General features: G+C 42.3%; 1 protein-coding gene across 5 annotated transcripts in view; it reads left to right on the top strand.

Moving 5' to 3' along the window:
- Nucleotides 1-26,969, top strand: part of GRB10 (growth factor receptor bound protein 10) — a 148,390-nt gene that overhangs the window by 62,960 nt on the left and 58,461 nt on the right. For all 5 annotated transcript variants that reach the window (XR_007509762.1, XR_007509763.1, XM_049830273.1 and 2 more), the window contains one exon: nt 26,026-26,242. Coding sequence is in view for 3 of the 5 variants with exons in the window: in XM_049830273.1 (XP_049686230.1) it covers nt 26,026-26,242 (217 nt within the window). In the remaining 2 variants the exon portion in view is untranslated. The remainder of the gene's footprint in view (nt 1-26,025; nt 26,243-26,969) is intronic.

Here is a 26,969-nt window from a genome sequence, read left to right on the forward strand (position 1 = left end):
CATAAGCGTGATGTTATGTCATGTCTTGTGTGTTCGTTCCATCCAAGTGTGAGCTCTTTCATACACTCTTTCATAGAATACGAAATACACATTCTTGTCCAAGAACTTGGAAGTACAAGTATTTTAAGAGCTGCCACATATTCCAGTAACTGATTAATGAATAGTACATAGAAAAATAGAATATGAACAGCTTCAGAGAGAGTTGTGACAGGGTCTGAACTAGCTCCCATGCAGTCATATTAGTTACACAATAAATAGGAAGACTAGATTATTAACATAAAGTGGGTTTTTAAGTTCTCTGGCAGCTGTTTGCTTTTTTTACTCTTACACTAAACTGTGTTATCCCTTACTTTCTATCAAAGCTTTGCCGGCACTGACTTTGATGAAAAGAGTAAACCTGTATCCAGAAGTAACTTGCAGGACCACTGCTTGCATTTAATAAATGAATCCGTTTGGTGGTATGTCTTGATTACTTTGGTGATAATGATATTTGCAACAGACCATGGCAAATTTTGCTTCCAGTTATATACAACATTACTTGCTGACTTCAGCTTATACTGCCTAGCAGATCTAAAGCTTTTGCTCCTGTGTTTCACAAGACTTAAGGAAAACTGGCAGGCTTGCAACAAAGGTGGTTTAATACATATTTAACATGAGCAGAAATTGTGGAAGGATTAGAACTGGCTAAATATTTCATGTGTTAGGTGCTCTCTGCCTTTTTGCCTTTAGTGTACTGTGCCTTAAATGCTGCGGCTGAACTTTGAACAACCATACTTACTACATTATTTTATGTATACACTTCCAATTCATCCCCGACCACGTTGCTCAGTGAGCAGCAGATTTGCCAGTTTCTGTTGAACATTAACTTATAGCCCTTTGCTTTTCACTGGGAGAGCTTTGGTATGAGCACTTGCAATTCTGAACCAGACCTGGCTTTCCACAGCCTATGAAAATGGTGATTAGCTTCCTCCTAGGCATCCGAGTCCCTTCAACACAAGCTGGCAAAAGAGCATTCAAGTGGAGACTGAGATATCCCTGCCAACTGTCCCTGCGTGAATAAGCTCTTTCTTGTGAAGGGTGTTTCAAGTACATGTTTCCTGCTGAATCACTCTTTTTACACAAGCAGATGCTTTATAACTGTTCAGCTTTTTATTTTAAAAAGAATGTCTTGTAAAGATTGGGGAGCAGAGAATACTTTTTGTAAAGTGAGGAATCTCTAAAATAGGCAGGTTTCATATGAAACATACATAAGAAGTTGAGTGTGGATGGAATAATATTTTTTCCTAGAAATAGTTCAGTAACTGCTTATGTGTAGGCATGCTGATAAACTCGCTTTTTGTATCTAAGCCATTATTTAGTATTCACTTTGCAATGATTCTGCTAGTTGGGCAAATTTCGTAAAGGTACTAAACGCAGAGAGCAGGAACTAGGATTTCTTACCTCTATTCCCCAAAAGCTACTTCATAAACTAAATGCAACAGGAAAGAGCAGGCTTCATGCAACTGAAGAATACTCATATCCCCTGATGTAAAGGAACAGATACGCTTCAGCTACCTATTGAAAGTTATAGAAAGTTAACAACAGCCAGCCAGGATTTGGCATTTAATTAACAGCAAGTCAAGTATTTCTCAAGCGGTCCTTCCAGAAGCTGTAGTAAAGCCTCTAGGCATGGAGAAGAAAAATATGTCTAAACTGTGGCATTTTCTGAAGAGTTAAGGAAGGAGATGAAGAAACAATCAAAACAATTATTTACTGTCTTTTAAAACACCAGGAGAAAGAGGAAGTGAGAGCATGCATAGGATGGGACAGATATTGTTATTTTTCTAAATTTTTTCCCTTCAGGAGCGGAGTGTGGAGATGAAGGAAATCATAGCCTCCTCAGCCACGTCTCACTTTGCAAAATATTTAGCACTCACAAATGTTCAGTATTTTGCAGTGACAGGTTCTCTGCAGTGCATAGCCTGCAGCGTTCCTACCCTGTCCGGTAGCGAGGGGCAGAACTGGGGACCACAGTGGCGACTGTAGTCAAAATGCTTGCATTCACATGGCGGTGCCCTTCTGAGGCCCTTCTTAGAGGTGGTGGGCTCCAGCACGCGTTCTCACTGTCCCATCCCAAAGGAGGCTGCTGGTTCTCCTCTCTCCCCGAGCACCCCGGCAGCGCAGCCTCCACTCCTCCCAGTTGAGCGCAGCACCGTGCAGTGCCACCAAAATTAACCTCCAGTGTGTCTCAGTAGCAAGTCTCTCCTATGGATTTCCATGCTACAGAAAAAAATAAGCCCGGCTGAATTTGTTTACTGTCGGACTTCAGGGAGGGTTAACCTGCCAGCCGTGCTACTGCTGTTTCTCATCTTGCTCTGTACTTCTGGGTTTTTCTTTGTTGAGGCATGTTTTGGAGCTCGTTTTTCTGTTTGCTTTTCTAGCAAGCAGCAAACAGTCCCAACTCTAGTCCCATCAGTGAAGCTTATGGGCATTACCTTTTATTGGTACTTGACGTGTACTTTTTGAGATTGTGCAGCTACTTCTTATGCAGGATTTTGAAGCCAGGCATAAATAAGATACATTCTGTCACCTTGACTTTCAGTGGAGGTATTAGATAGGCAATTCTGGCACTTTCTCTATGTGTGGGCTTGCGGGATGATGGTTGGTGTCTGTACAAATGTGTTTTGCCATGGGTCTGTGATGAAAGACTTATCTTCCTTTTATTAATGCACTCGCATGCAGCCTTCCTCTCCTGGGGTGCTCCCAGCTCTCATTGGACTTGATGCTTTTTGTCACAGCAGTTCGCAGACAGAGCCGAGCTGAACATTGTGGTACCTCTGACTCCATAGCCACGTAGCTTTGGCAGCAGAAGGAAATGGTGATAGGAGTTGTTTTAGCCAACAGCTGTCCTTTGTCAACAGCCAGCTCATCCTTTGGTCTTTCTTGGTTGGTCACAGTAGGAAATCTTGCGTACAGCGAGACAATGAAGATGCTGTGGTTGCGGATCAGTTGGCGTTAGGGTTTCGCACCTGTACGTACAGACGACTTGTTCCCACCTCAACTGGAGGGATCCAGACCAGCTGCCAACTTGCATCGCACTGCAGCCTGCTCTTGAGGTAGATGCTCTCCTGTACCGTGTTGGCTAGTTACTAATACATTAACTTTTATAGAGATGCTAAATATCAGCGGTGGTGGAGACTACCCTTCTAGCACACTGCCTGGGTCCAAAAAATACAAGCCCGTGTAAGTACGGGCAGGCTTTTGAATGAGTATAGGCTTAGATGAAGTATTATGATGCCTAAGATTTAGCCCAGAGAAGTAATCTTGTGTAGCGCTCTTTTTCTGCCCCACTGTTGTTGTTACTTGCTTTTAGTATCTTTTCTTTTGTATCTGCCTCAGGACAGGCACGTGAGGTTGAGACGATTTCATTATTCATTCTGTAGCTAAGGAGGAGCATGTTTAGTAACAGCCGGTGCTCCTTCCGATACGCTTCAGTTGTGGGATCTGACTGGGATGAGTCGGTTATTTGGTGTATCAGAACTAACCCATGTGTTTGCAGAATCCAGCTGGTACTGAATTGAAAATGTAGAGTGAAAAACAGATAGTCTTGTTTGCATTGCAGAGACAATACTGCCAGACATTCATGAATTCTCATGCTTTGTATAAATGTTGTTGTCATTGTCCAGCCTTAGGAAAAAAACACCATTAGTGCCAAAAAGATTTACACTGACTACCCTTACGCAGAGAGCGGAGCCCCTGCTTGCTGCCTAGCTCATTACAGTACCTTTGTCTTGTTTTGGAGAAGGCTTCCATTATATTTGGTGATGAATCTTGTTAGCAGAGCTACTTAGGAGGGCACTCATAATAGCTCTGTAGAAGTTTAACTTCCCTCATTATATTAGTTCCCAAACCTTTGGGCTGACAGAACTCTGGAGGAAAAAAAAAAAAAAGGAAAAAAAAAAAAGAGAAAAAGAGAAGACAAAATAGGTTGGTGTTTAGTACAGATAATTTCAGAAATTTGCAGCAAGCTACAGGAAGACAAAATAGACTACCCGATTGAGTTTAGCAGGAAGACTCTGTATATAATAAGGCTCCTAATGAAGACTGAATGAAATCAGTAAAATGAGAAGAAACAGACCAAAAAATCATTTAAACTGTTGCATGTTCAGAGAAACATATTTGCAGGTGACTGATAGATTTTCTTTTATTGTTTTGGTTTTTTTCATGTATCAGCTCTTTAGTATCTGTTTCACAAATCTTCAGTTTTGGACATACTTAAAATTAAATGTGTTCCTCTGAAGCCACCTGATATGAATAAAAAAAAAGCTCAAATATCTATCTCATAGTTGACAAGCATGGGATTTTAAGTTGTTTATAATTTCTCAGGATTCAGTGTGTCCTTCAGGTAAATTTCTCTGAGAAGGTAGGATTCAGCACAGGGAAGGAGACCTCTGTCTTGGTTGCACAGGGTGCAACAAGGTTTGCCTTGGGGCCTTTATACATTGGAATTTTACAAGTGGAGATGTGGAAAAAGATTGAGGATTTTAAAGTAAGCCTAAAGCAAGGAGTATTAAAATATTAAAAACTAATCTTCCCTATTTACATGACTGTCAAAGTAAATTTTAAGTCTGTTTTCTTCCGTGGCCTACGGAAAAATGGTAAATTTATTACCAGGTTTGCCATGAACTTCTTGCCACATTGGAGGGGAGATGGTTACTGGGGCAGAGTGGTTGCACTAGGAGAGCAGGTGGAGCTGGGCTGGGGAGTTGGTTCCTTGCTCAAGAATAGTCCATGACCTGTCCCTCCCCTCCGGGACTGGAGCTGTATGGGTGTGTGACCTCTGAAAAAGGGGTTTGGTTGGTTTTTCCTACTGAAGATAGAGGGATTGTGTTCCTCCGCCTTCTCTTTCAAGATTTGTATCTCCCATTATCATGGGCAGGGGTAGGGTGGGGGGAGTAGAGTCACAGGGTGTGAATTTAGGGTGATTAGAAGCTCGTTGCTTGCTGTTACCGTTAAATTCTTGTCTCAAGCTTTGGGAGGGGAAGGTGTAAATGGGGCCCCTGGGCGGTGTGATTCTGTTGCTTCTTTCCAGATCCTCCTCAGAGCAAGAGGGCATTTACCTCCCTTACCCCTCACACCTTACCTGTGGGAGAACAAGTTAGCTTAGTACTAGTATAAGCCTAAAGTGATGACTCTTTAAGAAACCCACCACAAATCAAATAGGGAGAGGGGAGGCACTGTGAAAAAGATTGCGAAATCAAACTTCCTTTAGAAATCACTTTTGTCCTTAATATCAAGGGATGCGCCTTTCCTGCTACCACCAAAGCAGAGCTAAAGCTTCCCTGTTGGAGCAGCTGCCATATGCATCCTTTGGCCAGGTAACGGAAGGGGCCGATGGGGATGCCTTCCCTTCTTGCCGGGGGGCGAGCGCTCCTGGGCACCTTGTGGAAGGAAGACCTTCTCCCTGTGCCGCAGCTGTGGCACCAGAACGGACCAAGCAGAAGGACCCGCGGCCGGGGAGGGACGTTCGCATCACGTACTTGTTCGCCGTCAGCCCTCTTCCCCGGAGCCGTGTCAGCTCGGCGAGGCGATGCTGTCGGGGCTGGTGGCCGCTCGCCCAGCTCCCATCTGCCGGCAGCCGGGGGCTGCTGGTGGTGGGAACAGCAGCTCGCATGGGGGAGATTGACCTGCGAGTCCTACGCTGAGATGATGCCGTCAGGCTTTTGCGTTTTGGGGCTTGAGCTTGTGAGCCCAACGCTTCTGTTGGAAACGGTGTGCTTGGGGAAATTCAGATACCAGAGGGAAATCAGCGCCTCAATAAATACCTACTCCTGATGAGCTGTTTCTCCTTGGTACCTGAGCTGAGTTCCTTTCTTAGGCACTTACATCTTTTGTGAAGGGAAAAAAACCCCCACAAGTCCAAAATCCTACAGGTAGCGTGCTCTCTCCTCTGTAAATGTATTTACTCAGCAACTTGTGTCATCCCCATCCTCTCTGTAAGCAGATCGCTAAAGCAGCCAAGTGCGATAGATTCCAGTATTTTTTCATTGCTTTATATACTGATTTATCTACTGTCCAACAAGTATGGGGAGACTTGTGGTCTCAGGTTGTCCTCCGCCTCCTAGGCGGCTTATTTCTTCCGTTTGAGTTAATGAGCTTAGTTATCCCAAATGCCCTCTTCTAATTTAATCAGTACAAGTTAACTGTACAATCTTGGGATGAGCTCATGTGTTTTCTGGAATAACTTTTATTGCCTTCATGTTTTCTTTTGTAATCTGACTAAATTTGTACTGTTGAGATGTTAGGAGGGTGGAAGGGTGGAAATTAATACTGTCAGCAAAGGCTGTTTTGATAGCTTCTGGATGACATTTTTAACATGGCTGAGTTGAATTCTTGCCTGTGCCACTCCACTATCTTCCTGCACATCCTTGGGTTCTGCATATTCTTCCCTGTTAGGGGGGCGTGTTTCAAGTGTATTTGGTTTTATGTAAGAAGCTTTTGAACCTTTCAGTGAAGGTGTTATAGCCAAATGTCAAAACATGGCTGTGGGCACTTAAAATAGTCTCAGTACTAATGAGCTTTCCAGCTAGGAAAGTTGATTTATTATGTAGCCTAGTTTTTAATCATGCCATAACAACAGCAGTTGTTCAGTAAAAACAATGTCTCTGCAGCATCAGAATATTAACTTCAAATTCTGACACCTTAACCAAAATTAAATCCTAGATTTCAAAGGCAGTTTGACATGTAAAGGGGAAGGGTATATTTAAAGATGGCAACAAACCATACTCACTGCAGCTGTACTGCCTGTTAGGAAATAGTGCTTAAAAGAATGTTTTCAAAAGTGTAAGTATCTCTAATTTTTGAGATAAAAGTACAATGTCACTATGCAAGGTCAGCTTTAATGGAGAGAGAACTGCTGTTCAGTATCTGATTACATTGAAAGCTCTAGGGCACTAATCTGGTTTCATGACTGTTGTGTTCAAGTCTGAAATAAAGCCATTCTGCTTATTGAGATATTTAAGGGTGTCACCTATAAATAGATCAGAAATTGATTGCCATTTATCTGCAATGCACCTAATGTTTGGAATTACTGTGACTGATTGGGGGGAGGGGGGGGTTATTTTCTTTTCTAAATCTGTCTGCTTTGGTAAAATCTGTATCAAGAGCACAGTGTTACTTACTGTACAACTCTGTGCTTTCTGAAGGCGATGGGGGAAAACAGACCCCCTTTCCTATGAAACTTGCTTCCCAGAGTGTGGTGGCAGTGGTGTGGCAAAGTGGAGGCGGTTATAGTGCCAGAAACTGCTCCCTGAATTCTTGAGACTGGCTGGACTTGAGCTTCGCAAGAACAGCCTTAGTTCACCAGTACATTTAGCAATTTTGAGACTAGATGAAATTCTTAGGGTGTCGTCGTCCCGTCCCCCCCCTCAATGAAATCCATTTAACTCCTTCAGATAAAGCCCCAAGTTACTCCCACCCCTGTTTAAAGCACACTGAACTGATTTGTGTCCTGTCTCTGATCAGCCATGCACCTTTGATCTCTGTTGTGATGGCAGATAATTTCTGAGGGCTGACACAATGCAGCCCTCTCGTCTGCAAACAATGCTGGGAGATGTGTATTCAAGTTTTAGGTTTTTGGTTTTTTTGTTTTCCCCTGACCTTCAAGGTTATATTTTTGGTCTCTATCAAAGTAGTGAGAGGGTGGAGAACAGGCAGTACAGCTCTTGGTTTCCTTCCATTGTTTGTCCTAAAGATAAAAGTGTCCTAAGCCTTGGTTTCTGTCTCTTCTTTCCAGTGCCTCAGGTGGAGCAAAATATAAGTTAATTTACCTTTTTATGAGCTCCATACTCTAAGCAGAGCTTTTATCATCTCAGGAATGAATACAAAAATTCACTTTGCTCCTCTTAAAAAAAAAAAACAAAAAAAAAAAACACCAAAAAACCCCCCCAAAAAAACAAGCAATGACTAAATCTGTAACATTTCCAGGGGTAAGAAACAGAATGAGGGCGAGGCGAGACTCATTCACAAGAGTGAAATGGGGCATATTTGTAATACAGCAGTTCACCCGGCAAAGGCTTCTGTTGCTTTAGGATTCCTTCCAATTCAACAACTTGATGCCCTCCCTTGTCTGTTGTTAGCTGGTCTTAATTAGAGGAAGAATTATAAATGCTAAACAAAAGTTGGCTTTGTACTTAAAAATCCAATGGATTTTAAAAGTTGGCTGACACTATTACAGCAAATTTAGGTTAAGAGGTCTGGACAAGTATAGAATTAGTTTAAGGTTTTAGTATCCTTTTCTGCATACTAGAACAATTTTTGGGAGCTTAAGTACTGGAAAACTGGGATTGTCATATAAAGATGTAGCACATCTTACAGTTGAGAGGAAAATGCCCAATTCAAGTTATAGCTTAAACAACATCTTTCTCAGAAATGCCTTTTCTAATCTGTTTATAAAAGAGATTGCTTCTGCCAGATGAGTGGGAAGTCGAGGACTGCAAATTTTAAGATTTTTTTCCAGCATGGGAGCATATTTCCTTTAGTCAAGACAAACAAATTGCACTGGAATGTGCTCATGGTCTGTATCAGCAAGTATAGCTTAACTTAGTTATGTCAAGAAGAATACATACTGTGGTATATCTGAAGAAATGGATGTCACTAAAAATACCTGGCTAATAAATTTCTGTGGTGTTGGATGAATGTGAAAGTAGGTTTTCTTAGTGGCAAAGTTGTGTTTATTTAAGTATGAACATGATTTTCTACGCTTAAAAAAGTGATTAAAGGTTCATGACTGAAGTCAGAGTTAAGATAGGAAGAACAGTGTAAAACGGTACATGGTTTGATTACAGCGACGTGCTGGTTCTTTCTGCAAGCCCTGCGTCTCTGCAGAGAGTACTGCCGGTACCCACAGCCCGTCCTCGCTGAAAGAAGGTGATTTGAGGGCGACGAGTGACCTCGGGCCAGCCGCCTACTTTGGTAGCAGGGTCTTTGTTGGGTGGACGGTTCCTTTTTCACTCATTTTGGAAGTTGCGTGGGGTAGCAAACCTCCAAAGTCTGCGCTGCGGGGTTGCGCGGAGACTCTTACCCTCACATGCAAACGAGCGATCGCGGACTATAGTGGTTAATGATGGCAGCAGCAGACCTGACTCCCATGTGTTGTTAGTTAGCCATCTATACCTCAGGCAGCTATCAGCTGCTCCGAATAATTGGGCTCAGCCGAGGTTTTGATGAAACTGGACCACAGAAATTGTTGCAGGATGCTGCTAAGTGCGCATTTCTTCAAATGAGCGCCCAGAAGCAGCGATAAGCTCTCCACTCCATGACACCCCCGCCCCAGCAGGAGTTGGGAAATACTTGCTGAGGTGCCTGTGCAGAGCGGGGCGAAGAGTTAGAAGCACTCATTCAACAAATTAGCTGTTACGTGGGATGAAACCAATCACTGTAGATGTCTACCTACATTTTCCCCATCAACAAAACGAGGATATTGCTATTGCAAAACTTCTGTCAAGTATATGGCTGAGATCTGCTTCGTAGTGTGCATGCTATTTTTGAAGATGAAGTCCTGCTTTGTTCAGGTCATTAAGTTGAGAGCCAGTTCTGAAGAGATGGAATCAAGACTGAAACGTGAACATGCATGAGACTGTATCCTAATATATAGAGTAAACCATAGACTGTTACTTTGACATGGTGGGTGGTCTTTCTATACATTGACTTGTTTGTACACAGCATATGACATGGAAGTGGTGAAAAATAATGCAGCGTCTAAGTACTATAAATGTGCTTTGATTGAAGGTGCATAATTCTTGATTCACAGTAGGGAGGGCGTCAGTGAATTAAGCTGAAGGGTAGTTGACGCTTTCTCTTTGTGTGTACGGAGGTTGAAATCAAAGTTGGGAACAGTGACTAGCCTTGCAAGTTGACCTTGGAACATCTACTTAAAAAAAAAAAAAAGAAAAAAAAATTGGCATTAAATGTGGGATAACAAGATAAGGGAAAACCACTTGAGGCATAAAGCATGGTGAAAAGCCATGGAGTTTAAGATGGTTTTAGTATGTAGCTGAAGTGAAACTATTGAAAGAGATGTAATTCATTTTCATTACTGTAGGAGCCGAGATGTCTACTAATACAGTATTTATGTTTGTGGTAATATCTTTCCACTATTGTGTATCTCTATAAACCTTCTGTTTAAAAAAACCAACCAAACAAAGCAAAACAAAAAAACCCTCTCAACCCTCCCTCCTTGGGCCAGGATACATGTCTCCTGCTGTGTTAGGCTGGTGAAATACAAAACAGAGAGATCTCTTTCTGAAGAACAAGTTTAGAGATGAATCTGGCAGATTGTTGGCTCCAAGGCAAATTGAGACTATCGGGGAGAAATTTGTTGAAGGCAGGGCTCGGGTGAATGCCTCCTTTCTTACAGTGGGGGTGTTTGAGCAAGAGGACTTGGTGATCGCGGCGCTGATGACTTTGCCCTGAAAAAAGATGTCCTTTCAAGTAGGCTGTTCTCAGACCATTTACATTCCCCAGGGTCTGGTGTCTCCCAAGGGTTTGGTGGTACAGCTGTGCTGGCATACTTCCTAATGTGCTTGTAATCGGAAAAAAAAAACACTTTCTCCAAAGGAAGTTTATTCTAGTTTGACAAGTGAATTGAAATGCAGCAGTAAAAGCATTCTTAGACACTTATACTGGGCTAGAAATACAGATATTTTTAACAGGAAAAACAGTTGAAATGTGGAGTAATTTCTACTGAACTGGTTGTGAGCAACCTTTCCTTGTATTTCAGGCAAACATGCAGACCTATACAGAGTAAGGGCAGTGTATTCAAGAGGTTAATGTTGAATGTTGCATGTGTCTCAGCTCCAGCCTGAAATGAGTCTTTTTGATCTTGGTGCCATACAAACACAGAGGAGGGCTCAGAACCCCACCAACAGATCTGACACAGAAGGGATAGAGAAGAAATGCTTTCACACTATGAAGTTGGTGGTTTCAAATCTGAGAGGTGGAAGAGAGATTTTTAGTGCTGTGGGTTAAATAGCTTTTAAATAGGCTTGGAAGAAACTTAAGGGTTAATCTACCCCCAAAACCTTTGTGGATATAGCATTACCACTATGGATATAGTATGGGTTTGAGATCCCTTTGCAGTATTTTATACTTGTAATGGGTCCTTGTATATTGATTCAGTTGTCCTGGAGAAATGCTGATGTTTAGCATACCTCACTTTATTCGCTGACCTGATAGAAGCAATGTGAGTGCTTTTCACACGTTAATGAATGCCTGCCTGAAAACATCGGTCAAAATACTTGACATGTCTCATGCAGGCATCTAGATTACTGCAAGATACATTTTATTGAGAGCGTGTGGGAAGAGAGAGTCTGTTAGTGCATCCTCAGTTTTGGAGGGGCCAACAGACTAGCTAATGAGGGCAGAATCAAGGGGTGTTGTTGACCGAGTGGACATGTCGTGGTTTAACCCTAGCCAGCAGCTGAGCACCCACGCGGCTGCTTGCTTACTTCCCCGCCACCCAGTGGGATGGGGGAGAGAATCAGGGGAAAAAAGTAAAACTCGTGGGTTGAAATAAGAACAGTTTAATAGGACAGAATTGAAGAAAATAGTAATGATAATAGTAACAATAACAAAATGGCAATAATAATAAAAGAATTGGAATATACAAAACAAGTGGTGCACGATGCCCCATTGGTTCCTGAGCAGGGATTTCCCTGCCCCCGTCCCTGGCCAACTCCCCCCAGTTTATATACTGGGACATGATGTCCCATGGTACGGAATACCCCATTCACCAGTTGGGGTCAGCTGCCCTGGCTGTGATCCCTCCCAACTCCTTGTGCCCCTCCAGCCTTCTCGCTGGCTGGGCATCAGAAGCTGAAAAATCCTTGCCTTGGTATAAACACTACTTAGCAACAACTGAAAACATCAGTGTGTTAGCAACATTCTTCTCATACTGAACCCAAAACACAGCACTATACCAGCTTCTAGGAAGAAAATTAACTCTATCCCAGCCAAAACCAGGACAGGACAATGTAGAGGTTAATATGGTAGAAAAGAGTGTTAAGTGGCTCTCAATGAAATGGTACCCACTGCGGTGAAAGAGGAAGACGGCAAGAATCTGAAATTTATTTGAATCAAGTACAAAAGAAAGTGTTGCTCTTCAGCTGATGCAAGATAACTCTCCAAATTGGTTCACTGGAAGTTGAGAGGAAGCCCATGTGGGATGTCCACTCTGGAGGACTGTTGGGGATGGAGAAAACTTTGAAGCGGGTTCCAGCGCTTTACATAGCGCAGAAGCTGGTGGTGCAGGTCTTTCCTGTTCTCAAGCCATATGTTGGGGTTTTATCCATTTTATGATTAGAGTTAAGAATGTATTGGTGCATAAACACATCAGAAAACAGGAAGAACCTTCATTTATTTTCTACTACTAAAACTTTAAAATATTTTTAGGTAACTGTACATTCTGATGTTATGCTGCAGCTGCTGTGGCTTGTGCTTTAAGTTGTATATTTGTCAAATAAGGAAACAAAGTCTGTGCTTGTTTGTTTCTTTTTCTAGTCAGATGGTACTCAGGTTCCTCTAAGAAAAGGTTGAGGAACAGCAACAAAAATATGTTTTCATTCCAGAGAAAATTCTTTTGAATTTTTCAAAGAGGAGTAAAATAGCAAAAGATAATACTGTAGTGTTGCATTATTTATGGTGCCTCTAGCTTTGAAAAAAAATCTTGCAGTGTTAAGACTGCCCCAAAATGAACTGGAACAGTACACTTCTGTAACTCTGATTTCTTACATAGTCTATGAAGCACATATACTAAGCTTGGGGCTTGTATTAAGCTCACATAATAAGAGGGAGGAGAAAAAAAAAATAATATTTCATAGCTTAATAAAATAAGCAAGATCTGCAGAAAAACAACTCTGTTGTAATTTGGTGTCAGTGCTGCACTAAAATTTTTCACCACAGTGCAGCATTGTAACAATAAACCTCAGTCATCACTGTCTTTGAACTTATCTGACTGTGATAAGTAGTACAGTATTTATTTCTGCCTTTATGTAAACACTGTGCTGCAAGTGGTTCATGACAGCACTTCAGTATGGCAAGCTGTGTCATGTGAGGATACTTTAGAAATGCATAATTTCAAAGCAGCTGACGTTCTTGCATTGAGGATGAAGAAGGTTGCGGCACTTTTCTTAAAGCCAAGAAGCTTCAAGGGGAAGATCTGAATTTGTTAATTTATTTAAGTCTCTTTGTGCCTATTAAAACCAACAAGATTCTGTCAACCTAGTTGTATTTTCAGCTAAAAAAACCCCAGACTTAAGTGGGGCAAACCAGCTAAACAACAACAAAAAAATTTAGCATGAGAGGTAGCTAAATTTGGAGTTCTTAACAGTAAGCAGCTACTTAAGTAATTAAAGTATATAAGGTGCTACTGACCAAAGCAATTAGTATGTAATTTCATTAATGGCATTAGGATTGCAGTAACAATATTGAAGTCTTTCTGTCCAAATCAAGATTGCAGGCAGTTTGTGACATGTACAACATGAGGTTAGAAGCAGTGCAATGTTACGGTATGTTACAGCACCACTGTATGAGTGGATTTGTAACTGTGCAAGAAGGTGTCTTAAACTGGCTGTGTATCTTGTTAGCACTCCTAATTGGTATACATTGCTTGCTAGTTTATGTATACATGCACTTGTAAATTTTTATAAGCTTGTGTGTTTATAAGCTTATATACGAAAAAAGGCTTCATGGGGGCTGCTAATTTTTTTGTTTATCTTTGCGATTCAGTTATGAGCTTGCTGCTCTTTGACAGCAAAAGAGAATTACTCTTTTTGTATATGTTTTTGTGGTTTGTCCTTAAGTGGCTGAAAAATCCTGGAGAGCTCAGGCAGAGTAAAATATTGTGAGTCCCTCTGAAATCTGAAGTGCTGCAGATGACTGGTTTCTAAACTACAAGGTCTATAACTCAAAGACAAGTGGATGCTGAGCCCAGGGACCACAGTTAGGTAGCTTCTGTCCTTGAGAATTAACCATAAAGATTCTTCAGAAGATGACAATGAGTTTTAGAGACTAGGCAGATAAAAACGGGCATCGGAGAATGAATCTGGAATATACTAAAGTCCAAATACAGGTCACCTCCAAGGCTAGGGTAGCATCACCGAAGAACCGTTCGGTCAGGTAAGTGAAGCAGTGCAAGCTTGCTGCTGGGACACCAGTGGGCATTTCCACCGCAGTGTCTACCCTGGAGTCGCTGACGTTGTTAAAAAGCCATCGAGAGGAGTCCTTCAGAGCGTTAAGGCTTTGCAGCCACACTTTTGGCCTACCTTAAGCTCCATCCTGTTCACGCGTTGCCTTTTTCTAGGTCTAAGGCTTTCTAGGTCTATAAATACGTGGGCGTGCTTTTGGCGGAGGAACCAGTCTTCTCTGCTTTTCTGGGCGGTATTTCAGCTGTGAAACGGAGCGAGGTCAGCAGGTTGTCGAACCTCTTGCAAACACCGAACCACACACCCACCACTGTGCCCGTGGGTTTTCGGGGCGTCTTTCCGAAGAGGAGCGGTGGGGGTGATTTCAGGAGCCGCGGTGCAGCATAGTGGGTGCCTGCAAGCTCGTCGGAGCGTACTGACGACATCCTTGTTACGCGGGGTGAAGGAGATGAAGACTGCTCCGCAAGAAGTGATGGTCTGTTAACAGAGTACCCTTGGGGGAAAATGTCTCGTGTCCTGCTTCCAGCATTGTTTCGTGAGCGAGCAAGGAGGCGAGTTTAGGTGGGGGCTTGGGGTCCCTACCCACAGCCTGGCCAAAACCGACCAGGTGGAGAAGAGCAGCAGGCTGGCTTCCCAAAACCACGGGGCACCCTGAATACCTCAACCAGGAATGCACACACCTTGTGAAATCAGGCACGGGGGTCTCCTAAGGAAAACGGGCGTAATCGGCGAGTTGGTTTTGACTCGTGTCAAATCTGCTGCGTCGCGCACCGGCGGCTTTCGCTTTTGGGTGAGGCTGGTACTGACTGACATTAACCGGCGCGGCTTACCTGCGGGATGTTAAATCGTGAAAGACCGTGATTTAAAAAAAGGAAACTTGAATTGGTGAGTCGAGAAAAAACATAAATACATTTCTGTTTTTCTTAGGCCTAGGTGAATTTAGGCTGATGCGATCACTCTTTATTGAAGATTTCAATAGTAAATTCAGATCAATTTTTCTTTTGTGTTGTTGCTGGTCTTGGGTGATTGACTGCAATGGTTTGGTTTTGGTTTGGTTGGGTTTTTTCCCCCCAGGGCTTGAGGGGTTTGGAGGTTTTTTCCAGGTTTTTTAGGGGTGGTTGTTCTTGTTTGCTTTGGGCGTTCAGGGGTTTTTTTGTTTGCTTGCTTGTTTGTTTGTTTTAAAAAGGTTGGCTATCAGGAGGTCTTGGGGTCAGTGCAGTCACGGCAGAGGGAAGCGTCGCGGAGCTTTTATAAATGACTGCAGTGTGGGGTGCGGGCGCCTTCAGCAGTGGCTCCACACCGCCATTTGGGATGCGACTGCAGCAATATGCTCTGCCATCTGGGGATCCATGCGGCAGGACTGTGGCGTTCCCTTCTCATGCAGCAGAGGTTCACGCTTTGTTACAGCAGTAATTCCTCACAAATTTTCCGCCCTTTGCTGGCAGGGCCAGGGGAGATCTCCTTGCTCCACACCCAAAAGGACCACGTGATTTTCTGACACAACAGCTAGGCTCGCGTGAAAGGAGAGCCTAAAATAGAGAGCCGACTCAGTGACCAAGTATCTGTGCGCCGATGAAATTAAATGCATGCCCCAAAACGTTGTTCCCTTAGTCGGGCAAAGAAATGTAGGGAAAGCTTATATCGAGGTGCTGCCAAGGCAACAAGAGGACATCTGATGGCAGCTGCCTCCGACTGTGAAGCGAAGGTAAGGTAGGCAAGCGTTCTTGTTATTTGTCAGGTGCCAGGTTTGAAAGTCCCAAGCTGGGGGCTCCGAGGGGGCTTTTTTGGTGCAGTGTTGCAATTCCAAACAACTCTCCCCCAGTTTAGTCTCTTGTAGATAATTTACCAAAATGACAATTGGAGTTAATGTAAAACTATTAAAGCAACTGGTAAAAGAAGCCAAAATTACCCTGGTGTTAAAGCATTTTACTTTTTCATACGAGTTTGGTTCTGTTAACTAAACTTTCACTAGAAGTACCTTAAATATGAAATATTCCTGTTGTCTCCTTTGTAAGTACATCGGTCACAGCTAGGTAACTATTATGTGCTGAAAACGCAATCTTTAATTAACTCGGAGGAATAGCTGATTCATTAATTGCTGTGTGCAACTTTTGGAACTTGTATGACATCCTCTTAAACATGCTTTTGAAGCCAGCAATAAACCTGTTCAAAGCAGATTTTAAAACTCAGGGTTTAAAGTTAGTAGGATTAAAGGTTAGCCCAGGTATCCAGTGATGAGGTGTATACCTAATATAATAATAATGATGATGATGATGGTGATGTTTCAGCATCACCTCTGCGGACCCGTCACGTCCTGAAGAGAAACGCTAACGGACTCCTTGGGTTAATCCAACCCCTTTTCGCCTGAAAGCTTCGTCTAAGCTGTCATGGAGTAGCTTTGAAGCGAAACCCCCGACGCAAGAAGCCTGGGGTTTGCTGGCCGCCGGGCAGAGACATCCCGCAGCAGGCAGGCAGTCCTCTCGCCGGAGCAGGCAGGGCGTTGCGGGCTCCGGCCGGAGCCACGCAGCAGCACGTTGGGAGGTTACGCACGATGTTTCCCAGAGCGGGGATAAAGCTTGGGCTTTCTTGACAGGATGGGAGGGACTAATCCGTGCAGTGGTACTTATATCGATTTGTAGGGATTGTTCAACTGGGATTATTCGGCTGGGTATTACGGCGTTTAATCAGGGAGGGAGAAAAACAGGTTCCCTAAAGGAAAGCAATAGATGCTTTGACTGTGTTTTTAACTTTGCCTTTAATAGCTTTAGGCTTGTAAGGCACGTGGTAGCTCTTCTTGTTTGTCTGAATTTTGAACTCCTTTTTGAACTGTGACTTGTCTATTAGTGTTGTTTGTTTGTGTATATTTGATTTGCGCTCTCATTTTTTTTTCTCTGAACGGGCGATGAGAAAAAGATATCTAAATAAAACTTCGGAGAAGCATTATGAGTAGAAATGTGTATATAGGAAATGGTAGAATAAATTTTGAAAAATAATAACTTTCATTCACGTAGGCATGAGGAAAACACACAGCATTTTAAAGCTTTTTATTCAGTTTCTTTAATGTAAAAGTATGTAATCTTAATAAATATGCAACTAAACCTGACCTTTGCTGTGTCAAATTGCAGCTCTCGCTGATACAGGATATCCTCTTAAAGCCATTCACCCGTAAATATGACTGTCTAATATAAGATGCAGTCTGCCAAGCATTTACCATGTGGCCAGCAGACACTATTTCAATTCATCTATCCATCGCCATCCAATATTGTGCTTCCTGAGTTCTGACTTGGAAGTACCTTAACAGCTCAGTAGGTTAACATGGTTTTCCCCATTATCTGGAAAGCTTAAGTGGATTTTCTCTTTGGTTTTGTGTGGGCTGCACAGGCTAGGAGCCGTTCTGCTGCCCAGGTGTTACCCTGACCATGTCCTCCTGAGGGATGTGGCGGTCTTTCTGTAATCACCATTTCGGATGTATTGCCAGAGCCTGCCTTCCTAGTTTTGCTGTAGAGGTGATGCATCAAGATTGAGGCATCCAGTTAACCTCACCGGGAAGATAAGACGTGCATAGAGAATCCCTGAGTCCGTCGGTCTGCCTGTGTCTCATGCATTTACTCATGCTCGCTCTCTTTCTCTTTTCCTTTTTGTGCTGACTAAAGAAGGGGCTACAATAAGGCTATACAGGTGCATGGCTACTCCTTGCACAATTACGACTTAAGCTTTAGGTTTCCCTCTGTTAGTATCTCCTTTTGGGTCCGGAAAATCAGTCTGGCCCGCTCACCCTGTGGTGTTACCGCATCCTTCGCCGATGCAACCGCTCTGTCCTTCTCAAAGGTTTCTTGAGGATTAGTCTACTCCAGCCCCAGGTCTGGCTGGGGAAGGAATACCCCACTCTGCCCTTTGTGGTGCCGCTTCTCTCCTCAGTTAATGTTATTTTCTGTCCTCTGAGTAACTTGGGCTCTTTGGGGTTTTCTTCTGTCTTGATAAACCCAACCAAGCAAACACTTTCCTTTTCAGGTCTTTCTCAGTCTTTTTCTTCAACTAATGAACTAAAAGTAGGTGACAGGAGAAAATGGTACGGGGAAACCACTGAACCTAATGGTCATAGAGGATTGCTGCAGATGTTACCAGTTTCTTGAAAATGAATCTTCTGACTGGATTTTGTAATCAACTCGGGAATAACAATTTCCCAGAAGTCTGCTTAACCTCGGATTCTGCTTTAAGTGATCTGTTCGCTCCATATTTACTATACAGCAGTGGTTCTGCAAGCATTGGCCTGCAAAGAGGGATTTGAAAGGCTGGCAGTTGCTGGTAACTGCTATTATCAGGAGCTCTGCCGTCGCTGGTGGCTGGACAAGGGTGTGTGGTGTGCTTCCCAACTTTTTTTTTTTTTTGAGCTGCAAATTTCCTACTAGAAAATGGGTATTGGGAAGATTGAAACCCAACTCTGTGTTCTGTAAATGGGATAGGGCAGTCTGGAATGGGGACTGGCTGTAACTTACGTATTTTATATTTTATAGTTGTAATAAAGCTGGTATGTATATGCATAATCATTCTAGATGTTTTATTAGATGTTTTGCTTGGGTTTCAACCCCCTTTCTCGTAGCGATGCCATTAGTGCTTCAGCACCTGCGTGTGCGTTAGAGCCAAGCGAGGGCTCAGTGGTGGTGATACCCACCTATGGCGATCGTCTGTCGAGGCAACCAGCGTCTGTCCACTCCACAAAAGGAACATCGTGTACGGTTCTTGGGTTAGAAATGGGAACGTGCGTGATGGGAGGTGCTTCTCAATGTTGTCTGTGAATAATTGCAGCCTCATCAAAGGGCAAAACCGTTAAAATCGTTGTCAGAGACGTGCTTTACCTCAGTCTGTCTCTGGAATTAAACAAACCCTCCTTATCTGGTCCCCTCCCCCCAAATGCCTAGCTTTCATCATCTTTACGATGTCAAGTGTTAGGTGTGTGAACTGGACAAGAACTGAATTTTCCACTTTTTAACCCTGTATTTTTTCCAGCAGAATTCCTGAAACTTGTTTTATGTGGTAAGGACTAGTCTGAGGGTACAACTTCATGCCTTCCTGCTGTAGGGCACCTGTAGCCGGTTGCTCCTGTTACTCAGTAATGCTTTGATTTTTTGACTTAACACCTTTCATCTGTAGCTTATTCATATAGTTGTCACCTAGCAACATTAATTTTGTTCATTTCAGTTTGTCTTCTATTTAAAGAAATCTATCAGGTGTGTTTTACGAACGTTTCTGGAGTCCAACCACGAACCTTTAGTAAAGAGGTGTTTATGAAGTGAATTCTCTCCAGCATCTCTCCAGCATCATTCCAGCATGTGTTTATAAAGTGAATTCTCTCCAGCATCTCCATTACACACATTTGGTGTTAGCCATCCCAGCCTGACAGAAATGGGAATAGATGCGTGTGGGATTTAAAAATTACCCAGAGAATACTGGAGAAGTTACAAGCTCCCTGTTGACTTCTCTGTGTGTCATTTCAGTGTACTCAAAGAGCATAGATACCTGTCCCAATTTCATGCTCTTTTACCAACCAGCATCTCTGCTTCTTCTCCTCCTTTCCACAGCATGGTGCATTTAGCATTTTGGAAGCTGCATGTGCACTGATGTGACATTCTGTAGGCCAGCAACCATAGTTACAGTGCAAAGTAGAGGATTTCACTTAAGCCGATGAACATCAGAAAATAATAAAGGAAAAGATTCTTCAGAGTCCCATAAGGGCACTTACAGGATACATAAAGTTCTGGAGTTTGGGGTTCAGGCTTGTCATTTTTAATTCAGACTATGACCACCCTGGAGTTGGTGATGTCTCTGGGACACAGAGTTGGGTTTGTGCATTCACTCAAAATGAAAAAAACAAAACCCCTCAAAGCATCTAACATTCAACCAAGGCAATCTTGATGTTTTCATAATTGGGTCCAGCAGCAGAGCTGGAGAACAGTGTGAAAGCATAGGGTTTGCAAATGTTTTTTATATTGTCTTTTTGTTTCTTGTGCAAAACTACTGTCTCTATGTAATTTTTAATAATGTAGGAGGGGAGAGATTGGATAGAACTGGAGCTGGTATTGGGAACTGGAGGGTGTCATTCAGCTGCAGCATAGCTGTAGAGGTCACTGTGGCATTTTTAAAAAATTGTAGGAAATCTGTTTATTATCGTCCAGCTTCTGTCGCGTGTGTCTCTCGGAGGTGTAGAAGCTGCCAAGTACTAAATGCATGCAACGGTAGGGGGGCTGTAGGTAACTGTTTCAGATAGGCAACTGGTGCCTGTGGTGTTAGTGGAAGCTGAAACAGGGTATGGAGGGAGGCGAGACGTTTGTGTAAACATAGCAAATGTAGTTAGGGGCTCAGAGGGAGAAAGTAACAGAGGAGTGTGAGTGTTACCTAGAGCGGACTTATTTGTGCATCATTACAACTGTGTGTTGTCAGCAGTGGTATGTTTTTAAAAAGTTTTAGTGGTTGGAATTTCTGAAAAATCCTAGCAAAATGGCATTTGGACACAGTGCTGGTGGGACATGCTGCAGTGCCCTTGTGCAAGGCATCCTCCTTATTGCAGTTATCTTGTAAAAGGAGTTCGCACTCACATCTCACTGTCGTAATCCTTACCTGCATTTTTTATCATAAAACATGAGATGTCCACAATACCAAAAACCTTGCAAAACATACTTGCATCGCCAATATGAATCAGAATAACTTATATGCGGTTTTAGGAGATTTGAAACAAGATATTAAGGGGGAAAGCACAAGTATTTTAGATGTCCCTTTTTCCCTTTTAAATTCTGGTCAAGTCCTTCTGTTTGTTTTAATGTAAATGTATTTTTCCCTGTATTACCTATAATTTACGTAGTGTTTCACTGTGTCATCAATGCAGCATGTTAGGGTATATGCAACTGTACATTCCTTTTCGTTCACTGTTCCCATCTGTCTCTTGAGGGTTAATTAACATGTGCAGGAGAGCCAGCTGACCACTTCGATATCACCCTCTGCTGAGCTAAACTTGAGTGAAATCTTACATTAGTTATACCTTAGCTTCTTAGCTCTGTCAAGCTGGATCTTGAACGTGCTGCAGTGAAACTCATTTTGGGGAACCGATTGCCAGAGTTAGGCTATCAAACAGGGATAGGTGATCAATCAACAGCTGCCTTACTGTAATATCAAACGCTAGTTTATATACATGTTGTTAGAATTCATATAGTATCAGGCTTACTTCCATGGCGACAGAGAAGTGGTATAGCCTTTTTCTAAATCTTCTGCTGAATTCCTAGTAGCATCCGAGTAGCACTCGCATCAGTTTTCTCTGTGAACTGATATGAGGGATAATGCTGGATAATTAAATTCTGAAATGACCAAACAAGAAGGAAATTATTTATGTATGTATACAGTTTTAAAACCCTCTTAAATCACAGCTCACTTAAGTGCTGTGATGTTTTTCATAGTATTCCCTATGAACTGCAGACCATATGTAAAAGGGAAGGGTGTTTGCTGGGCTGCTATTTGGAGACGTGAAATGTGTCCTGGTCTGTAGCCCAAAGCTGCGATTCTTTCCGTGTTCAGCACTTTTTTCAGCATAAAAAATTTCTGCAGTGCAATGAGCCCCTTGACAGCCATGGAAACACCTGCTTTCTTTGGGAGGCTGGCACGGATGAAGCTGAGCAGGGCTCACTTCAGCTTTACGTCACTTCAGAATATGTGTGATTCTGCTTAGTCCTGTTAACTGGGCTTGACACATGAAGGCCAGCAACAACCAAAATAAGTAAATAAATTAGGATCTGGGGGATGGAGAAGGGCTAGAAGCAGAAAGACAAGTGGGACATGGTTAAACACAGATTAAAGTTTGCTCAGGCCTAATTTAGGGGTTATGATCCCTCCTTATGGTATGCTTGAAAACATTCAAATCGTATTCAAAGTGCTTTTGTTTTTGTGGAATGTGATAGCTTAGCTCACTGGCTCAATAGAGGTTTTAGAACAAAGTTTTCTTCTTTCCTTGAATTGAACTTTTAAATTTTTTCTTGTGATTGAAATCATGACTTACTTTACCAAAAATATTACTTGCAACATCCCGTGGAGCTGGTTTGTGAACAAAGCCAAAGTTTAACAAGTTGTGGGCAAAGAAGAAAATGAAGGGCAGACGGCTGCCAGTGTGTGCACTTTGGTTCTAGTTTGGGAAAGAACATTGCTCGCAGGCGTACCAAGTATTTTCTTATGGTATAAGAAGTCTACAAAACTGCCAGTACCCTATCCACCACCAGAAGTATGTCAGAGCTAGGTTTTGCCAGTGTTTTCCTTTGAAAATGACTTTCAAAAGCAAAAGGCTGCTTGCGTGTTTGTGCATGGAAGAAGTGATAAGCTAGCCCCTATGCTGCTCAATAGAGAGAGAAAAAAAGCAGACCTCAAATATACACTTTCATACTCCTTGATCTTACAGCAGAATTCAATGCAGATTAAGGAAAATAGTCTTTTGTATCCCTGGAAGCATACGTCTGCAAGATAGCTGGAGAGCTGGAGGCTCCTCAGCCACTGGCAACTCAGCCTGCTATAACCTACAAAGGTGATTTCTTCCAGGTCAGTCGCAAAATTTGTGTGTGCATACTTAGAGGACCAGTGTGATGCCATACTGGCTCAAAGCCCAATGATTTGTCAAGTTTGCTGTTAACTAGCAAGCCTTCTCAAAATTAGTTTTGTCAGCTTTTTTTTCTCCATGTGTGATCATCTTGATAGAGGCTGGATCCTGCTGGTTGGTAGAGAAAGATACTTTGAAGGATTGCACGGTATATGAAATATCCTTCTGAATAGTATACCTGCAAATGGTTAAAGTGGCTTAGAAATCCCATGGATGGCTTATTTAATTTTTATTTAGTTAAGCTCTCTAGAGAGCCATCACAAGTAACATACTGGATTACTTGGCAGGCTGAGACATCTGCTGGCACTTCTGAGGTAGGCTGCAGCAGTGAGGTTTCCTATTGCAGCATGCTGAAATCTCTCCAAAACATAATGGTATTTAGTAGTAAATGCTATTGTATAGCGATGAAATTGTATGAAATTCAAGATTGCAGGCTTTGTCTTCAAAAAGCTTAAGGATCTGCACTCCTGCAAAAGTTTTATGGCAAGACTGAGGGCTATTATTAGCAGTGCTGCACCCGCAGAGAAAAGGAGCTGACAGAGGAGTGAAACCAGATTCTGGACTTCAGTGCAACATATGATTAGGAAAACTCTATATGCACCTTGTCAGTGCCTGTCCTGTTGGAAATTGAATTTAGGTGTGTAATTGATATGCTTAAAAGCCTGCTAATGGTAATTCAATGCTTTAAACTATGTACTTGGTTTGCTTAGTGTTTTGCATGAAGTGCCTCATTTTATGCATATTAGACTTCATATTACACCTTTGTGCCTATTTGATTATTCAGGGATAGCTTGAGCTGACTTTTAATCATTCCTCCCATGTTACAATCATCTGAAAACTTAATGATCTTGCACACTAATAGCTTTGTCTAAGTTCTTAATAAATTAGCACCCTCGGGGACCAAGCCGTACAGACTTCCACAGAATGTACACCTTGACTTTCTTCCCTTTCTGCTTTTCACCCTGCTAAACAATTGCTGTTAGTTGCTGTAATTTACTCCCTGACTCTGTGGCCAGCGTTTGTCTTTTATGTCTCCTTCATCCAACCCCTAAGCTTTTACTTGACAGCCATCTGACACCCTACAGCTTGGTCTTCTGGTACTTTAGATGAATGATAAAATTCAAAAGCCTTGTAATTCAGCCTCTCCCTCTTTATACTCCTACTGCTGTGGTTCCCTTGTGATTGCTCAAGAAGCATTTTTGATATGTCCTCTCCAAACAGGATAAGAATCTGGAGGATGGAATGAAATTTAAATTGCAACTCTGTCTCAAGATCCCTAAAAATAGCAGGAAAATTATTGTAGACTTTGTCCAAGCAAAGCAAAGTCTAGATTATTGAAAATGCATGAACTAGCTGACAGAGAAGATGGTGTAGCTTAGTGAAGGTGAGTCTTAGTAGTAGGGTAGTGGCTGTTAAGTACAGAGACTGAGGGAAATAACCATAAAGAAATGAAAGGAAGAAACCTGTTTGTGAGTTGATTATTTTTATTTTTATTTTTTTGGTTGGTTGGTTTTTTAACACATGTTCAAACCTAGAAATTCTATGAGTACTTTTTCAGTGAAGGCTAAGTGGCTTTTACTTTAGTAAAGGGCCTACCAACTTTCAGTGAGGAATGTAGTATTTCAGGTCATTAAATAGAGGTCGGACATAGGCACATGACCAGCACCTATTTAATTCTGAGCAGATCTTTGGTTCATTGAACACTGAGAAATGGGGTCATCAGCATCCAAAACAATTGCCATGTAAATGCCGTGTTCTGATCCTGTTACAGTTATTGAGGCATGGTATTGGTGGACAGAAATTGAGTGGTGCTGTTTTGGATTATATCCTCAAGAAAAGTAATATTGGTAGAATATTGTTTGTGGTCTCTCAGAGAAAGTATGGTAATCGGTTACAAGCTGAATGGCTGCTCCTGGTGGTTCATTTACCTAGAAAACATGGGAAAAGAATGGCTATCAGAAAATATTTGGGGTGAAAAGCATATTTCAGCTGCATAGCACTGTGTAAAGGTTTGCTAGCTCTATTGCTTGGCTCTGCTTTCCATCCATGTCATGAAGAGTTTCGCCAGACGCGAGGTTTGCAGGCAGCAGTGGTATATTTTACCAGGCCAGTTGATACAGCTGGAAAACAAGGGCACATTTTTGGATGCGCTAAGTTGTGTTCGGTCTGAAGTAGCTCTTCAGGCAGTGGCTGTGCAGTAACCAGAAGCAGATATCGATGTGTGTGTTCGTCAGCCCGCTGAACTCCTGATAGGGAGTGACGTAACTTGTGGCTAGGGAGTAATTACAGTACTCTGCAATAGGAGTTCAGAGAGTGGTTAGTGCAAAGGGCTCCCAGAGTTTTGTTGTCTTGCAGAGTAATTACGATCATTAAGGAGGAACGGATGAGCACAAGTTACTTACTGTGAGGTAAGGTGGCATTTGTAGAAAGGTTGGGGAACTTTTTAGGGACTGATGTTCCTCCAACCACCCCCACCACATCCCTGGTTGATATACTTTGGGCTCTTTAAGGCAAGGCTGTCTCTATCACATTGCAAGAGCAAGGATACAGATCTTTTTACAAAGTCCTTGGAGTGACAGTTAAAAGCTTGCATTGCCCTTCAAAATACCGTATCTCAAAAATATGCAGAAATACGGACGGGACTTTTAACAAGCTATAATGATCACTTTTCGACATGTACAGCAGAGGACTGTGTCTTTCACCTATTGACTTTACTGCAACACTGTCTTTTTCCATCTAAATTACTGGATCTTGCAAAATATTTATTACTGTGTTTGACAGTCTGAACTTGATACATTGACAAGCTGGACAGAGGTATTTTTAAGTGCTATACTTTTGAAATGTATGCCAGTTTATCGGTAAGTGAAGCAGTGCTTCGCATTAGCATTGACAGCATTAAAAATCCCACCAAATTTTTGTTGTATAAATGTGTGTGTGTATATATATATGTATATATAGTGAATACTGTAGTAGAAGAATTTAATTCTGTGTCAGCAGCTTTTTGCCAAGAAGACAAAATAGATGTCCACTGCTGGCTATTATTAGCTGCATTTTTCTGCTCTAAAATCAATAAATTTCTGCTAAAAAAATATGCACTGTAAAAATGTAACTATAAAATTATGTGATAACTTTACTGAAACTTGGTCTTTGGTCTTTCCAGACTTCCTTTATCTGGGACTTCCAGATGGGTTACGCTGCCGTTATTTTGTCTTTCAGATGACGATGTGGACCTAGAAGCTTTGGTAAACGATATGAATTCCTCATTTGAAAGTTTATACTCTACGTGCAGTATGCAGTCGGAAACCACTCCGCTCCTTCAAAATGGTCAGCTCAACCGCAGTCAGTTGCCGTCCTCAGGATCTGGTGGACTGCAGCCCATGTCTCCAAGGCAGAAGGTGCAGCGGTCTCAGCCAGTGCGCATTATGGCAGTCAGGTAGGAACAAGGGACTTGCCTGCCTCTTGTTAAATTGTCTTGAACTAGCTTCAAAACAACTACATTTTAAAATAGGAGATCGACTTCGGTAGGAGCCTAGTAGCATTAGACTGGACTTTTGCGTAGATAAGAGACGTACCAGGTAGGTGAAGGACATGTATTTTCCATGCGTTTTGTAAACTGCAAAAATGTCAGATTTTCACCATTTTTTTTAATCAATGTTTGATGTACCTGTAGTAGCAGACATGTAGAAGCATATAATTGGTACCAATTTGTAGAAGTGATGTCCATATTTGGATTTATTTCCAAGCTGTTAAAAACTCTTCTCCTGTCAGGTATGGTGCCTACTGACAGCTTCTTGGTTTTATAAAACATAAGAGATCATGTAGGTAGATGAGGGTGCATTCAGCTAGTTTTGATATACAAAAAATACCTCTCTGTGGAGGTTTCCTGAACAGTCCAAGACAAACAAACAAAAAAGGAGCACATCCTGGTTATTTAACTGTTCTTCCTAGAGCACTTTCAGCTCTTTCACTCGAGTGCATTATGTGAGTCACTACAAAAAAAGAAGTGTTTAAGTTATCTCGCCATTGTCAGGATGGGGGCTTGAATTCAAGCTTAAAGTGGAATGCTCTTGGTGGTGATGGGAGAGTCTATAGGTGATGCTGAGGTTCTTAAAATCTTCGCTGTGGGCAGCAGGAGGAAAGGAGCTCCTCTCAGCCTGGTA

Source organism: Accipiter gentilis, chromosome 27, assembly GCF_929443795.1.
Source record: "Accipiter gentilis chromosome 27, bAccGen1.1, whole genome shotgun sequence".
Lineage (NCBI taxonomy): Eukaryota > Metazoa > Chordata > Aves > Accipitriformes > Accipitridae > Astur > Astur gentilis.